The 14,406-nt window shown below is 38.0% G+C and overlaps 1 protein-coding gene across 2 annotated transcripts; it reads left to right on the top strand.

Moving 5' to 3' along the window:
* The first annotated feature begins 550 nt into the window (after positions 1-550).
* RNPC3 (RNA binding region (RNP1, RRM) containing 3) lies at positions 551-13,930 on the top strand. 2 transcript variants are annotated; one of them, XM_056497816.1, is made up of 15 exons: positions 551-775; positions 1,298-1,345; positions 2,437-2,555; positions 3,183-3,263; positions 3,979-4,090; positions 4,564-4,632; positions 5,223-5,371; positions 6,253-6,378; positions 7,084-7,220; positions 8,004-8,165; positions 8,329-8,423; positions 8,498-8,556; positions 9,077-9,209; positions 10,041-10,113; positions 13,708-13,930. In XM_056497816.1, exons 1-14 carry the CDS (start codon positions 563-565, stop codon positions 10,098-10,100), a joined length of 1,563 nt encoding a protein of 520 aa, XP_056353791.1. In that variant the 5' UTR covers positions 551-562; the 3' UTR covers positions 10,101-10,113; positions 13,708-13,930. The 2 variants fall into 2 exon arrangements, with proteins under 2 accessions (XP_056353791.1, XP_056353792.1); XM_056497817.1 differs by having other exon boundaries at positions 12,786-13,930.
* Positions 13,931-14,406: the final 476 nt, after the last annotated feature.

Below are 14,406 nucleotides of genomic sequence, written 5' to 3'. Positions count from 1 at the left end.
CTGATCGACCCAACGAGACTGCGGTGAGCACCCACACTGGCCAGGCCTTTGCCCAAACTGTCAGCGCTCAGTCACCAAAAATGCACGGCCGAGCCCTTCAGGTGCACTGTGAACACAGCGCCAGGTCCGCCACAGCTCAGGAGAGCTGAGGGGGCCCTGAGGACTTTCTGGACGCCGATTATCCCGTCACACACTGTAATCACGGCTGGTTTCCCTCAGCCAGGCAGGGCTGCCCGAGGGAGCGGGCTCATGCCTGTGCCGGCCACGCCTCAGTACCGCCCGTGTGGTGAGGGAGGGGGGCAAGTGTGTGCAGCTACAGACTGAGGAGAGGGCACTTCTGAGAGCAACGCTGCTAAGGATTTGGTCAGGAGAGAAGCTCCTAAGCGTTAAACGGGGAGCAGCACCGGGGACTCCCCAGGCGGGCTCAGTGCGCAGGCGCCGCTCCCGCCTCAGCGGGCGCTTCCCGCCGCCTCCGCCGGGGGCGCCAGTCTCGCGAGACTTGGGGCAGCGGCCTCGCCCCGGCCTCGCGCGATTTGCGGCGCGGGTTCCGGCGCGCGCGGCGATGGCGGCGCCGGGCGCTGAGGAGCTGCGGGCGGGCGGCCCGGGCCCGGCGCTGGGCCCCGCTGTCCCGCCGCACCCCGGCGTGTCGCGGCGCCGCGGGCGCACGCTGCTGGTGCGGCACCTGCCCGCCGAGCTGACGGCGGCGGAGAAGGAGGATCTGCTGCAGCACTTCGGGGCCGTGTCTGTGCGCGTCCTGTCGGACCACGGGCGGCTGGTGAGGGCCGGGGCGGGAGCCGGGAGGAGCCGGGAGCAGCCGGGCAGGCGCGGCCCGGGGCGGAGCGGGGGTCCCGCTCCCGGGGAGCCCCGCGGGACGGGCAAATGTTCAGAGCATAGTAGTTGCGACTTTTGCAGCAGGAAGACCATCACTTTTAGGAGTCAGTTGGACAAAATTGTTTTGTGAGGTGCTCAGATGAATTTTCTGGTTTGGAAGAGGATTAAACCTCTTTATCCATATGTACTTTCTTGTTTAGAATGATTTTTGCTTGCTAGGAAAAAAAACAAAACAACACTTGTCCTCTATTCCTCAAACTGCTAAGCTTATGTCTTAATTTTGACTGCAGGAGGTACTTTTCCAAAATTCATAAGAAAACTGTCTTCTAGTCCTTCATGTTTGCCCAAATGGGAGTTAGATGATTACCATGTAGAAGCTTTCAAGTATTTAAACCTGAGCAAAATGCTCAATGTTTTACCTTATCTTTTTGATTCAAATACGTTATAACTTTTGTTTGTTTTCTAGAAACATACTGCTTTTGCCACCTTTCCCAGTGAAAATGCAGCTGCGAAGGTTTGTACTGAGTTTGTTATTGAATGTTTTAGGAAAGCACTGAATTGCTGGTGCTCTAATGTGGTTTATACATCAGCTGTTACTTAGTGCTAGGAAAAGACAAAGCAGCACAATGTAGTATTAGAGTTCTGTTTCAGGATTTACTTGCAGGACTTGATGGAATTCTTGAACACTTCTGTAGAGTCCTAAGAAAGGTGGATTGAAAAGGGTTCAGCCCTGATCCAGCCTTTTCACACAGAGCCTGTCAAGCTTACAGAAACTGAGATTGATCAGAGCCTTGTTTAGGATGTGTGTGCATTTGCATACAGAGTATAAACCAAACAGAGTTTCTTTGTCTCCTCTGTAATTGTGTATTTGCCATAAAAGTCAGCTTTAGTGATACTCACAATCCAAGTTTGCCTTGAATGCCCAACTTTGATAAGAAAACTACCATATTAATAGGGGATATGGATGCCAAAAAGGTAATACTAATAATGCTTTTTAACTATTAGTTCCTGGGTCAGAACTTCCCCCTTATACCTTGGGGGTTTTTTTTCCATTGCTTCTATTTTTTTTAGGCCACACTTTAAAGGACTAAAAAAGTTAAACACTGTATGAGATGAACAGGGGTGAATTAGATGCTTGTGCCATTAATTGATAGCAGTCTGGACTTGAAGAATGCTGGATCTTCCTTGTGCCACTGTTAGAATCTTGATTTTAAAATTCCTAGCTGTTCCTGACAGAGTTTAGCATATTTGTACTTCACGAGCAAAAGGTTGGTTACTTGAAAGTCCAGCAATTTAGTACGCTGTGTGAAAAGTCTGGTTGCTGAGGCTGCTGCTGCTTTCAGGTGACCAACCTCTGCAGTGGTTCTGGCTGTGCAGCCTGGTCCTTTTCCTTCCTGCCAGCAGGAAATCTGCTAAAAGCAGGGCTGGGAAGACACAAACAGTGCAGGACTCTTGTGTCCACAGTAGCACAGGCTTAGCTTAAAGCAACTGGGACTGCATCCTATGGCCAGTGTACCACTCAAAGGAAAAACAGTTATGCTATAAAGTAATTCTTATGTTTGTTCTCTTCCCTTTATTTCTTTTCTCCTCTGTAATTCCTTGAAGGCTTTATCAAGACTGCACCAGCTGAAACTTTTAGGTCACACATTAGTTGTTGAATTTGCAAAGGAGCAAGAGAGTTCACAGGTACTTAGCCAGCCTTCTGTCTCAGACAAGTGCAAAAGGTATGTGCAGAATAATTTCCTTGTTATGTTTATGGTCAAGGAAAGGGCGTTCTGGATGCATGATGCTTGGGCAGTACTTTTAACTCAAAGGATAAATTGTAACCAGTCAGAAGTCTTAACAAACAGATTCAGATCTATGGGAGAATGACTGCATTCTTCCCAGCAGAGCTGTGTCATCACCCATGGAATGTGCAAATAAGTGATAAAAGCTATGTGATAGTGCATAATTAAAAATACTGTAGTAGAGTTTTCGAGTTCTTTCTTCCACTTTCTGAATGCAAACAAATCAATAATTCAATACCATTGAATTTATTGTCTCTAAACAGAGTGCATGATAAATAATTTCAGTTCTTTTCCTGTGAGTGGATTTAAGTCAGGAGTGCTTGAATATAGGCAGACTTAAATCTACATAAGTATTTATTTTAGAAGATTGTCACTACTATAATTATCCACATGTATTAATTGTGAAGAATTGATAAAAACTGTAGTAGTGCTTGGTAAAAGATATTAAAAATACCTGTGCTAACTTATTTTTTATATTTATTAGCAGACGGTGCATATTTTATTTATTACATAAAGCATACTTAAATTTTGCTGTGTTTTAATTAAAACTGAATTAATTTTCAGTTTAGAAGAACCAGTGAAAGAAGAAGAGAAGACAGAACCCAGCTGCATTAAAATAGAGAATGGAATTGCACCCAACCATGGGTTAGTGTTGGGTTTTTATTTATCTGAATTTTTTCTGTCAGATTATTTTGAAACATGTTATGTACTGTTGAACAAGTTTTGTTTCCTTCTATGCTGCTGTTCCTCAGGCATAGCTGTAGGAGTTGTCCTAAAGATGAAGTTTCAGTTCCTCGAGTTTAGAATCCTCACAGCTGTGTAGTGACTGTGCTTTAAGCTGTGCAGTTGTGGATTGCAGAGCAGCCTTCTAGCACTATGCATTGCTTTCTTTAGGGGGTTGGAGGCTGAGGTTCTTCCAGTGTTAACAGCAGAATACCACTGACTTGTTTATCCTGATGTTTCTTCCTTCTTTTCCACCAATTTTCATTTTTGCATACAGGAATTAGTAAATTTTTTGAAGCTAATGCAGCCCTTTGAGCATTAAGTTTACAATATTTGTACAGTTGCTGTGCTGTGCTTTTGGTTTTGGACATGTTGGTTGTTTCTATTTGCTTTAGGCTTCTGCATGGCTTGATACTTTCATTATGCCCAAGCCTAAGCCCAGTAAATCTGTTATGCATTGGGAACTAGTCCTTGATGTTAAAAGCATTGTAAGTGGCCCAAAACTATTCTAGAGGAAATAATAATATTTGAGTGTTACTTCAGATGTAATCAATAGTTAAGCCTCTAGTAATCATTGTTACTGGTGATTAAGTGGCAGTAATGGTAAGGTGTCTTGTTTTCAATCTTTTTTCTTCAGCCTCACCTTTCCCATCAATTCTTGCCTCAAATATTTGTATCCACCACCTTCAAGTGCAATTCTAGCAAATATAGCAAATGCCTTGGCGAGCGTGCCCAAATTTTATGTCCAGGTAAGTAAAAAAACAGGAAAAAAAAAAGTATAAAATCAAAAACATTTAATTTTTTCCTCTTAATTATCCACAGAAGTCATTATTTTTGTCATAGTAAATACTAATTTGATTTTTCTGTGATAGTGTTAACCAATCTTAGTTTTTTACTATGCTGAAGTAATTATATTTTATTAACCTGAGGTAGATTACTTAATTGACACTGCAGACTTAACTAGGTATGCTCTTCTAATTAGATGTGACTTAAGTACTTGGAATTTCATTCTGAGAAGATGCTGTACTTTTTTTATTAACCTTGTTAGGGTGTTGCTTATATTGACTATTAGTGTTGGATCTCAAGTGCAGGTTTCACATTGTTCATGAACATTAAACTGTGCTGATCTACACCTGCCAGGAGTGATTGGCTGTTTTACTTAGCAAGGAGCTGTTATCACTTACTTATTCAAAGGAAACCTGCTTATTTTGACTCATTTCAGGTACTTCATCTAATGAATAAAATGAATCTTCCTCCACCTTTTGGACCAATTACTGCTCGTCCTCCCATGGTAACATTTTAAATACATGTTTTCAGAACTGTAGAATTGATTCACAATTCAAAATGGTAGCAGCATGGTAGGAGATCTAAATTTTAAGAGGGTTGCAAATCCTGCTTCATTTCACTGAAGACATGTTAGTCTTCTGAAGCAATTTTTTGACTGTACTTAAAACAAAGAAATACTCATGGTAGCAGCACTGGAATGTTTCAAACTGTTGGTTCACTTCTGAAACTGAGATGGCTTTGGAGCTTAAGCATGCACCCATATGCTTTGACTGTATTCTTTTTGGGAAAGTATTTGAACCTGAGTGCAAAGTGAAAATCCAAGGCCATGGTTGCTGTATTCTTTTATCACCTTAACTTAAAGGGATTCATGCATTTACTGTTATGCTTCAGAAAGCAGATTATTTTTTGCTTGTGGAAAGTTTTTAATTAGTAATATAGTTTACCAAAATGGTACCTAGATCCCTATAGGCATGCTTTGAGAAAATACTTGTTAAATTATCATTTATTGCTTTGACTGTTTATATTAAGAAGACAAGATACGTTTAGCTTTTTCCTTTAAAATTTTAATTTTTAAAACTTTTTCTCAATAATTAGTACGAAGAGTATTTACCAGTGCCTGTGCCACCTCCCCCAATCCCACCTCTGCCTCCTGAAGAGCCTCCTTTGCCTGAAGAGGAAGAAGAACGACTGTCTAGTGGGGATGAATCTGAATATGAAAGTGATAATGATGAGGAAAAGGAGAGGTATGCATTTTACAGTCATTGGCAAGGTTTTGGGCTCACTTAAAGTGGTGGTTCTAGTTTTCTAGCTTCTAGTTCAGCAAATGGTAATGTTTGCAGTTTATAGATGTAGCATCTAGTAGAGAGTATGTGGAAATCTTTCCAGATGCTTAGAGAAACTCCAGAGTGCAGAAGGGCAGTACAGGTTTAAATGCAGTAAAAAAAAAAGCAGCCTATTGATGTGCAAATGAAGAGTGCAGATGTAAAGAAGCAGAAATTAGATTATTTTCTGAAGTCTTCATTGTTCCACATCTTTCTAAATTGACTCCTCAGCCTGAATCATATGTGCACACCAACTTCCAGAGCATTCTTTTACATCAGTGGGTATTGCTAGGGTTAATAATTTTTGTGCTGAGGATTCCTTGCAGTTTTGGGACTGAATTACATCACAGCTATATTTTTTTAAATCTTTAACACTAAATTAAAAAGCAGCTTTTTTTCTTTGCTGTCTAAACTAAGAAGAAAATCAGAAAGTCCCTCTGCTATATTTGGAAAAAAACATCATTTGCAAAAAGGTACCCCTGTTGAGTGTTACGAAATCAGGTTCAGCTTGGGGCATCACAGCTTCCCTCACAGCTTCAGTGTCCCAGGAAGGTGCATGCTTGGGGAAGGAAGGGCTTCACTGACATGTTAGGATTTTGGTCAGTCCTTAAGTGCTCTGTGTGTACTGATTTGCTCTGTGTTACAGTTTCAGTTTTAAGGTAGTTAGTTTCACAATTATATTCTGAAAAGTTCTATGTCAAGGGCTTTAAGGAAAGGGGGAGAGTTTTTTAAATGAGTATTTTCAAATAAACTGTAAACCTCTGTGTTTTGTTTTTGTTTCGTTTTATTTTTGCTTAAAATAGAATGACCAAGTTGATGGAACTAGCAACTCTGCAGCCTAAAAGGCCAATAAACACAAAGAAACGTGGTGTTAGAAAAAAGCAAAGAATTAAAGACATGTTGAATGTTCCTGTGTGTACTTCCCACAGGTTTGTGGTTTTTGCACTTATCCTTTTTGGTTTTATTGTTCTAAAAATCAAAATTTTCCTCTATTTTGAACTAAAGTCTGCTCAACAACCCTAGTGTCCCTGATTCAAGCTCTGTTTCTGTTCCTGTCAAACTAATAGAAATTTCTTTTCATAAAGATTACTAGTTTCACATCACAACTGCGACAGAAGCAATTGGGATTTATTGTCTGGGCTGCTTCTTAAAACAAAAAAGTATGACACTGGAAGAATAGAAACTGACTTGCTTTGGGTCTTGGAACTGCAGTTCTGTGCCACAGTAGGCAGCAGTGCAGTATTTCTGTGTTGTGATGAATGATTGTGATTTTTGCTATAGCTGCCTGCTTCCTCCAGGTGATTTGCTACATTTTTTTAAAATGTAGTATATTTTATAGACTATGTGAGAGCAGCAGCAAGGCCAGTTATTTTCATACTTAAGTTACTGATGAAGGTTTTAATAAATGCCTGTGTGTATTGTACCATGGTACGTGGTTGGTTTACTCCCACTGCCAGACACACCTACTATATCTGCAGTGTTGTAATCACCTGGAACTCTGTTGGGTGGAATGTATGAAATGGAGAATGTGTGTTTGTGGTAAACAACAGCATAAAATCTAACTGGAAGGAATGTTGTATTTGACCATGCATTCATCAGTGAATGTTTCATTAACGTGTTGTTGTTTTAAACAGTAACTCGCACCCTACACTGTCACCTTCAGATGTCTTTGAGCAGCCACAGCATGTAGGTCATAAAAAAATAGAGTTTCATATTAGTACTGAGATCCCAGCTGTTCTCCAGATAAACTCAGAAAAAGAAGAAAAAACTGGTAAGAGAGTTTGTACTTCTGATGTACTTAATGTTACAGTCATGTGGCTTCAGTATGTAAAAGGGTGCTGAAATATACACCAGGAAATTATTTTCTTTTCCTCTATTGTATTGGAGCTTTCAACACCAAGTTGCATCGTATTTGTATTTGCTGTTTTTCCCATGTTACAAGCTTTGGAAAGGATCCAGAGGATTTTAAAGGTCTCTCTCCTATGTGCTCTGTAGGTTTATGGTGAATTGCACTGCCTTTTAAATGTTAGGATGCAAACGTGACACATTTTCAGTATTTTATGGTATAAATGAATATATCAGGTTAATATCAGATTTTCCTTTTCCAGCTCATAGAGGGAAGCATCTGAGTGATTGCCAAGCCCTTTTCTCTGGTGCACTGATTATCTGCCATAAAAATGCTGAGCAGTGATAGCAGTGAGATGTGATGGCTTTTTAGAGGGTTATGGTCAATCTGTGGTTCTTGGCACTTTACAGTAATATCCAGTTTCTTTAAGGGAAAATAGTGAAATGGATTCAGGATTGAACAGCAAGGCAAGTTTTATGCTAGCTAATGTGTGCCATGGCCTTTATTTGTACTACATGGGGTTTTATAGGACAGAGCAGGTGCTTTTGCCAAACCAGGGATTAAGACTAATTTTTAAGGATATATTCAAATTGCCTTACAAAGTCTGCTCTATTATAATGTTGCTGGGAAGAGTATGGTTTTCTTGCTGGCTCTTGATCTTGGTGTCAAAAATGTACAAACCACTTACATAATTTGTTGACTTTTCAGACCTTTATGCAACCACAGAAGAAATCAATAATACAGGCTTTGGAAGGATTTTCCCAGCTCCTAGCTCAAATGATAAAATGGAAACTGAAGAGGAGGATGATGAAATACCATCAGAATTTATTTCTAGAAAGGATCTAGAAAAAAACAGACTTTCTAGAGAAGGTATAACTGTGAGAATAGATTATCCAGTAAAAACTTTTTAATTTGTTGCAACAAATAGCTTAAATGTTTCTTTTCTTAACTTTGTATATAGTAAATTATTTTATACTGAGCAAATGTGCAAAGTAATGAACTAAAGCATGGTTTATTTTCTTTTGTCTCCAAGAAATGGAAAAATATTCTGTTTTCAGAAACTATGAGCCAGGTGATCCAAATTGCAGGATATATGTGAAGAATTTAGCTAAACAAGTTCAAGAAAAGGTAAGTAAACAATCAAGTATCTATCAGAAGGGCTTTGTCTTAGCATTTATCTTACACCTACACTTCAATTTCAGGATCTTAAGTTCATTTTTGGAAGATACGTTGACTTCCAGTCAGAGGTGGAACGCAATATGTGAGTTCATTTCGTACTTTGTTAAAATTAAACCTTTTGTATTAACTTCTATGACACTGCTGAGAACTAGGATTTTAAAAATAGCCATATTTACATTTTCTGTGTTTCTGCATGAACAAAAAATGTGTTACACGTAAAAGTCTTCATTTATGAAGATTAAGAAATACATTTGTTTTATGAACAGCGACTGAAGACCCTGTTATTTTGCCTTTATATTTTCATTCCTAGATTTGCTTTTCTTGACTGTGTGCCACAGAATGAGCTGTGCAGGTTATTGTTTGTATCTGATCATTTCGCATATGTCCTATTTAGTAATACTGCACATCAATTTGCCATCCTGCAGTTTAATATTGCCTTTTAGTAAATGGCTTCACCAAGCAAAATGGTCTCCAAGGACATCATGCCTTCTTGTAGGCTTTGGTTCTGTTTCTCCCACCTGAAGCATGAGAATGCATTTGTGCTGTGAAATCTGCCAGGTTTGTTAGCCATGAGTAATTCCAGTTCTGCACTGTGCCCCTAGGTTTGACATCCGTTTGATGAAAGAAGGCCGGATGAAGGGACAGGCTTTCATTGGACTGCCCAATGAGAAAGCAGCTGCTAAAGCACTAAAGGAAGCAAATGGCTATGTCTTATTTGAAAAACCCATGGTGGTTGTATCCTTTTCTTCAAGCATTTACATCAGATTCATTGTAATCTCTGCCAATCTCTAGTTTTGTTGTCATCATGTCCTGCAGAATAGAAAATGCCTTAAGAAAACCAGTCAGCATAACATAGTGCACTGTTTATAGTAGCTGAAAAAAACACAGAGGCAACTCTTCTGAAATGGGAAAGTAAAAGTGCTTTATTTAAGAACAAAATTCGTATTTTCATTTTTTTGCATGTTTGCATATTGCAAAGGCAATACAGAAGATAATTTAGCTTGTATGACCACTGTATATAAATTAAATGCAAGGTTTTTGACTTGGTTAGGTCTGTCATAAGAAATGTTTTGTTAGAGCAAGTGGTCTCTAGACTGGTTTTTCACCTGGAACTGTCACTTTTTGGTTATATAGCACTTTTTTTTTTTGTTTGAAAGTCCTTTCTTATTTTTCACTTAAATATTTCATGTTTTATTTCAGTTTCTTTATACCCACGTTGACCCCAGCATCTGCTGCTTTTTCTGTTTTTCTACCCAAATACTGAGACATCAAAGTTAAGAATTAACATGCTGGCTTGGAAGTTTTTGTCCTACTGTAGTTATCCTGTTTGCATCCAACCCATTCCCACTTGGTCCTCCTTATAGGCTCTCTAATAACTTCTGTACTGTGTATCAGTGAGGTTCTAATCTTTAACTAATAGGCAGTGTTGCTATAAACTTCATACTGTAGTGGAATTGATTCACAGATTAAGGTTACTTTCTTGACTAATTTGCAGAAGTAATCTTTTTTGTCTTTATTAATTGACTTCTGTTTATCAGACACCTGTAGTCCTTAACAGAATCTCAGCAATTTGCTCGTTCAGCTAGACCAAAACAGGATGCCAATGAAGGGAAAAGAAAAAAATAAAACACTGCACAAGGTATGGACTCTCTGCCTGAAAGTAAAAGTAAAGGATTCAGCTGGGAGGTTTTCTTAGTGTTGGTTTGGTTTTATTTGTTCTCTCTTTAACAGCTTCTTTAGGAATACTGATGTTGGAGAGGAAATGTTCCATACAAATTTCTTTTTTTAAGTGTGTGCTGATATCAGAAAAACAGAGTTCAAGGTATATAGTTGGTGTAAGTTTAAATAAAAGTTTGCTTTTTCCTTTGTTAAAAACTCAGAGACCACTATTTTCCTAATCCTGATATAGTCAGGCACTTCACTTCTCAGTTTCTCTAATCCTTAATCTGCAAAGATAAGGAGAATAATTTTGTGGAATTGGACCACTTACCTTTTAGTAATTTTCCACGGTTTTAGTATTGAAAAGTGTTGCCTCTTAATGCCTTCCTTTCCATCCCTGCCATTGTAAAGTGATCCTGAAGAATTGGTTCAGCAATAAACTTCTGCTATCTGTAAAGGATCTTTGCTAACTTTAGAAAATGAGTTCTTAATGCAGTTGCAGAATCCTTTAAAGTTGTCTGAATTAGTGAAGGATATTCTGTTGGAAAGTGCTGCTTAATTTGATCAAGGCTTCCTTTGTTGTGGAATGTATATGTCCTGATTTTTGGCATTATTTAAACACGATGAGAAAATAACTTGTATCAGAAAATTATTTAACTTCATTTCTTATCATGTATCTTTACTTCACTTCTACCTCTTCTGAGTATTTAATTTATGTGAGAGTAAGTCAAGCTCTAATTTACCTGAGTGGTTTCATGCCTGCAAACATTTGCATAGTGAACCCTCAAATGACCATGTGAATTAAATGGTACAAGAATAAAAAGCATTGATTTCTCAATCTGCACCCTCTGATACATGAGCTAGCTCAAATTTAAAGGGCATTGGCCTTAATTTCTGGCTCCAGTTGAGATCACTCTGGTTATGCCTCTGCTTAAAACAAAAATAACTGAAATCTTAGCCTGAGTGCCTATGAAACATTACTTAACCCATGGTATGCTTTTAATCTGGAGTTTGGTCCTTCTTACTCTGATTGAAATAAAGGATGTGAACAGTTGTTTTTGATTTTTACAAATTGGCTGTAAAGCCTATAGAATGGTTATTGTGATGGTAGTATTTCTGTTTTTAACAGCTACTCTAATTGTAGGTTCTTCATTCTATCTATTGTCTAAGGATTTTTAAAATCAGATTTAAGCTTGTTTTCCTCGTAGCTGAGATGCTGTGGGATCTTACTTCCTATTTTGTGTTACTGTTTGTGGTTAGCAAAATCTATTTTGTCAAAGATCACTTTTTTTTATAGGCTTTCTTTGGTACTGGTCATTGAAAAGAGAGAAGAGAGCCTTGGCTAAAGTGTTCTATTAGGATCAAGTATTTATGAGAGTATTTCAGTCTTGTTTCTCACTCCTTTCTTGTTAGAAAAAACTTTTATTTGTACTACCTAGTATCTAATAAGATTACTAAGGTTTCTTATATTAAAAAAAATTGAAGCATTTTAGCTGTTGGAGAGCCTGATAGATGAAGTCTGAGCACTTTTATTCTTTTAGGAATTCCATGTCTTTTCAACTAATTAAAATACATAAATTCTGAATTCATTAAACATGCTAAATACTTGAGTTGCATAAAGAAATAACAAGGTTCTTGTTTGCTATTATGTTGATGGTCAACTCAGAAGCTTTTTCTAAAGTGAGGAAACCATACTTAGGCAAGATTTACTTGTGCACCTGAAAGTCTTCACAAGTTACCATCTTAAAAGTGTCCCTGGTGTTCTGTTCATGGGCAGAACTTCTCACCTGTACTGTTTATGTTGTAGTCATAACAATATGCCATGGAATTACCCAGGTTTCTAAGGATCCATCAGGTTTAACTAAAAATATTTGTTGCATTTCCCAAGTAATGGTTAAGCTAAACCCTATTTCTGCATATTTTTTTGTTTCTGCTGGAATATTCTGATGGATGCTCATTTATAATGCAAAATTCCATGATAAAAACCTGAGTCTAGGGTTGTTGGGGGGTTATTTTGGTTTTTTGGTTTTTTTTTTTTTTGCTTTGCTTTGTGGGTTTTTGTTTGTTTTGCTTTGTTTTTGGGGTTTTTTTAAATTTTTTTCTACAATGGCCTTTTTTTTTTTTTTTTCTTTTTTTGACAAAACAATACATATGGTTTATAAAAATACTGCAGAACTCCTTGCTGGCTGGAATACCTTTTTATTGATGGACTAACAAAAAGTTCACCTAAAGCAACTTTACCTGTAGCTAAAATACAACTTTTTGGGAGAAAAGTTATATGGAAGAAACTGATGTTGAGAGGTCTCCAGCTTCTTCCTAGGGAAGAAGTCATTTGAAAGCTCACATTAAAGGGAAACATAATTGGGTTGTGGACCTGATGGGAATAAAGTGAGTGTAAAATGGCAAAGACTTGCAGGAGATGGAAAAATCTGCTGGTGTCCTAATAGTTCAAGTTATCAAAAACTGTATTTACTTTTGAATATGAAGTTTAGTGTTGATGGATTCATTATCCCTCATTAAATCTCATAAGGGTTAGAACTGTTTTTTATCAAAGAGGCATATTTGCTTTTTTTTTTGCTAGGTAGCATAAAGTTGTGTGTGCAATACTGAGAATCAAGTAAAATTAAACCACATTCTGCTGTTCTTCTTTAGAAACATTCCTGCGTAAATACTGCAGTAATACTGTCATGCAGAGTGTATCCTTTCTTGTTGTATCCTTTTTTGTGCAATGTTTCCTGTAGCACTCAACTGCATCTTCAAGTTTTCATTATAGAGTAGGTGTGGGGAGGAGTTAACATGTTTTAAGCTTGAGCTAATCTAATAATTTTAAAAAGCAAATTTTTTCAGGGGGGAAAAAAGAAACCAATGAGTTGTCTGTGTTGTGTTAATAGACACAATGAAGGTTCTTAGTCTTGAAAGGTGACCTTCACCTTCTTCCTCAGATACACTACTAATTTGTGGTCCTGTTCCTTAGTGGAACAGTTCTAGCTCATACCAGCTGATCTGTGTGAAGCTGTGCTGAGCTCACACAGACCAAGCTACCCTTTTCTTTAAATACATATTGATATAATAGTATGTTGGCTAAAATACATTGCAGAGCAGCCTTAATATTAAGGGGTTGACCAGTATTATAGATCATTTGATGATTACTGTTGTCCTGGTACATGAGAAGCAACCTGGAGTTGATTTAGTTTATATATTCCTTACTTTGTCTTTTTTGAGTAAAGAAGAAAATTAACAGTATCTTGCAATTAAGTATTTGGAGCTGGACTAATAATCAACTTTTAATCACTGCAACCTTTTTGTTGGTGGTTTGGGTTTTGTTAGCTTGCTCTCTGCACTGAGGTAGTATTGTTGCTAGTGACTTACATTTCCTGGGGGTTTCATACTACATTACTATTTAACTTTCTATAATATATAATTAATACAGCCTGCATTTATTCAGTTGTATTTTTCACAGACTTTAAGCACTTCTTTAAACACTAAGCATCTTCTAATTTAGTTGTCAAAAGCGGGTATAACACTGCTATTCTTTGATAGTTCTTGCTTTTAACATGCCTTTGTGATGTTCCAGGTCCCTTTTGTGTTCCATCTCTTTCAAGTATTACCAAGCTGGAGAAGAAGCAGTATAATCATCAGGACTCTTGAACTGTGCGTAGTAGCATTTCTAAAGTATTTAAGGCAGAGAATAAAAATTTTCCTGCCTTAAAGATTCCACATATCTTTAAATATCACAAGACTTACATCATAAATGTATGTTAGATTGCTTGTGAAATCTAATAAATTATTTCCCTTCATTTTGCTGCCTTCTCTTTGTTTTGACTTTTTTTCTTGGGGTTTTGAGTGGGACAGATCTTGCCTTGGAGACCAAGCAGAAGGAGTAGTGCATGAATTTGTGCTGTGAAGCTGGGCACTCTTCTTCCTCAGTAATTACCTTGCACTGTTCATCTGCAACTTGAAAACTGTCACTGATGAGACTGAGGTCATTAAAACCAGAGTAGCAGTTAAAATTGGTATAGATGTGGTCCGTAGGATTTGCTACATATTGGGTTGGTTAGTGGAACTGTCTAAAACCATGTGGGAAACATTGCAATGGCATTTGATTGACAAGAGATTCTAGTCCAGTGGACTTGAAGAAGAGATAATTCCATAAATGACTAAATAAATCATAGTTGATGGTGTGGGAGCTGGCTGGCATAAAATATTTATTTTGTCATTATTCCATCTGCAAACAGTCTAAATCACTAGTATTGGTGGCTGAACCAAAGTAAGT

Source organism: Oenanthe melanoleuca, chromosome 8 (genome assembly GCF_029582105.1).
Source record: "Oenanthe melanoleuca isolate GR-GAL-2019-014 chromosome 8, OMel1.0, whole genome shotgun sequence".
Classification (NCBI taxonomy): domain Eukaryota; kingdom Metazoa; phylum Chordata; class Aves; order Passeriformes; family Muscicapidae; genus Oenanthe; species Oenanthe melanoleuca.
The sequence above is the reverse complement of the archived record's forward strand: the minus strand, read 5'-3'. Positions and strand labels throughout refer to the sequence as shown.